Here is a 2,476-nt window from a genome sequence, read left to right as displayed (position 1 = left end):
TGCTGAAAAGTATAGTGAAAGCTTCCACTCTCAGTGCAGACCTATAGATATGATTTCCCCTGTGTTTAAATTCATCAGATGTCTCTGAGAAGGAGCAGGCTAAGTCCCTGGCTTCTACTTACAGTGAGTCTTAACACAGGCTCACTGTCCTAAGGCACGTATTTTCATTGCCAATGGGAAAGAAAAATACTCATCAAAAACAGATGTCTGTGGATTTTTGAGCAGATTATAAAATCCAAAAATCTTTGCTTGAAAGCCTAAAATTATGAGCTCATAAGGAGCAAGATTCCAGATCGGTCCGTCTGAGCTTTCATTTTCTCAAAGGCAGAGCAGGATACCCAGGGCTCGGTTTACACTTATCGCCATTTCTAGCCACTGGGGGACCATAGGCAGGCTGGGGGAACGCATATTAATGTTAAAAAAAACTCATAAAGTGAAAATTTCATGCCATGGGACCTTTTAGTAAACACAATGCACTCCTTTTGTTCCTCCACTTCTGTCTAACTCTTTGTCTCTGCTTCCATCTTTCTTCCCACAGTTGACTTGACAATCTGAGCGTTGTGACCGGCATCAAATTAAATTTTGTGTCTGACTCTTTTGCATGCAGTCATCTCAGATGCCTCTCAAAGTTCACTCAAACACTCCTCATAAAATACAAACTCAAAGTCAGAATACAATTAAAACCTTTTATTACCTAAAAGGTGTGCAGATATTAAATTCTCAACTTCAACTTTCCATTTAACCCTAATGTTCTGTTTGAGACCATGCGCCCACTTTAACAGCTCAATAAAAAACACTTATCATTGTTTATCACCTTGACATTCACTTTTCTTAATTTTATGAGAATTGCTTATCAACAGGATTTTTAACTGATGACATGTTTTAGAAGTGTGCTACAGGAAAATAATGAATTACTTCAGTTTGGAGTCTCAGATACTCCAAAGTAACACCAAGTATTCAGATTCTTTAAAAAGTGCCAATACAACAATGTAAAAATTCTCCATTACATGAAAATACATTCAAAATAAACGCATAGCAGTATTAACCGCAAAATAGTGTTGCCAGTTTATTAGGTACACCTACTAAAACAAATGCACTTCTACTCTCCCTCAGACTCTTAAATATCTCATCTTCACTCTGCCTCACTCCTCAGGTTGAGGGTCAGACTCGGGACTATCGTAGCCCAGCTGGCTGCCGATAGGGAAGTGAGCCCAGAAGGTACGAGCCAGGTCCTGCATCCCGTCGTGAGCTGCCTGGGCTTGCAGCTCCTCCAACCACCCAAAAAAGTCTGACGACCACATTCCCCAGTAGGGTAGGCTTCGTTTCTCTCTCTCCCCTCTCCTGCCGGCTGCATCGCTCTCCCCTGCTCCTGTCAAAGAAGACAGTGGCAGAAAGAGGGTGTGACCATTATTTCACACCTGGTCCATCATTTCAGAATTTCTGTGTATCACAATGTCAAGTCCCCTAATATGTAATGGTGTGAATGAGCTGCTGACATACCTATAGGAGGCAGGAAGCCGAGGAGAAGAAAATAGAACAGCACAGATACGTACAGAGCATGCATGCTTCCAGGAACTAAAAGACAGAACACAAAAGACTTGACCTGGAAAAAAAGTAATTGTGTGTATGTGTGTGTGTGTGTGTGTGTGTGTGTGTGTGTGTGTGTGTGTGAGAGAGAGAGAAAATTCAGGTGCATATAGAATATTTTAGCAACACTGAAATGCGTAGAACATGAAGTGCATGTAGGCCTATCTATAAAGAAGAAAATCCATGTCTCAAGAACAGCTTTGCTTCATCAAATATCATCTTTTGTCTGGTCTTACCGGATCAGTAGGAGATTATGTTTGTTGTCCTGTCCCTCGTCTTTGCTCAGACTGATCTCAGGATGAAGACTGCATCTGGATTACAAGTAGACAAGAAGGCGGACATGTTTGTTTTTCACATATTGCCTCTTTACACCTGCGTGTTGCCAAAGCACGTCAGAGAGCCTCTTTCTTTTAATGTCCATTTGCTTGGTATAGAGGAATATAACATCTCATTGTCTAGCCACGAAGTGTCAACATGTCCTAATGTGTTATTAAGATGTTTTGTGTTTAGGCAAGGTAAGGTTATTTAAAATGAAAGGACACATCTGGATCCAGCCGCTGGCCCTAAAACTCCCCAATTATTTTTATCACAATATATATTTAACTATGTTGTTGTAACAACAGTCAGGAGCTCAGTGCGAGATTTTTAGCGTTGAGCTGCTTGGAATAATGTGGATTTCAAGGTGAAAAGGGGAGAAAAAAAGCAATAGGAAGAGTGAAAATGTGGATGAAAGCTGGTGAAAAGAAATATGTACCAGACAGTTTTCACACCTAGTATCCAGACAGACTGTACCAACATTCAACCACAGGGTGCAAAAATAGTTGTCAGGTTGTTTTTTTGACCATCTACCATTTCTCAGTTCTGTGGAGTTAGTTTCTCTGAGGACATT

General features: G+C 40.8%; 1 protein-coding gene across 2 annotated transcripts; it reads right to left on the bottom strand.

Annotated features, from left to right (window-relative positions):
- Positions 1 to 666: 666 nt before the first annotated feature.
- si:ch73-23l24.1 (otospiralin) lies at positions 667 to 2,023 on the bottom strand. 2 transcript variants are annotated; one of them, XM_031310600.2, is made up of 3 exons: positions 1,824 to 2,023; positions 1,501 to 1,603; positions 667 to 1,369 (listed from the first exon to the last, which is right to left on the bottom strand). In XM_031310600.2, the coding sequence occupies exons 2-3, from the start codon at positions 1,562 to 1,564 to the stop codon at positions 1,143 to 1,145; spliced, it is 291 nt and encodes a 96-aa protein (XP_031166460.1). In that variant the 5' UTR covers positions 1,565 to 1,603; positions 1,824 to 2,023; the 3' UTR covers positions 667 to 1,142. The 2 variants fall into 2 exon arrangements, with proteins under 2 accessions (XP_031166460.1, XP_031165760.1); XM_031309900.2 differs by having other exon boundaries at positions 1,501 to 1,575; positions 1,824 to 1,919.
- Between the last annotated feature and the right edge of the window lie 453 nt (positions 2,024 to 2,476).

Source organism: Sander lucioperca, chromosome 8 (genome assembly GCF_008315115.2).
Source record: "Sander lucioperca isolate FBNREF2018 chromosome 8, SLUC_FBN_1.2, whole genome shotgun sequence".
Lineage (NCBI taxonomy): Eukaryota > Metazoa > Chordata > Actinopteri > Perciformes > Percidae > Sander > Sander lucioperca.
This window is presented reverse-complemented; position numbering and strand designations above follow the sequence as displayed.

What these genes read in the sequence shown, in the direction of transcription:
- si:ch73-23l24.1 (XM_031310600.2), bottom strand. Translation starts at nt 1,564, where the DNA reads ATGCATGCTCTGTACGTATCTGTGCTGTTCTATTTTCTTCTCCTCGGC. An exon ending in CGGCTTCCTGCCTCCTATAG is followed by an intron (nt 1,370 to 1,500) that starts GTATGTCAGCAG and finishes CTTCTTTGACAG; the next exon opens with GAGCAGGGGAGAGCGATGCA.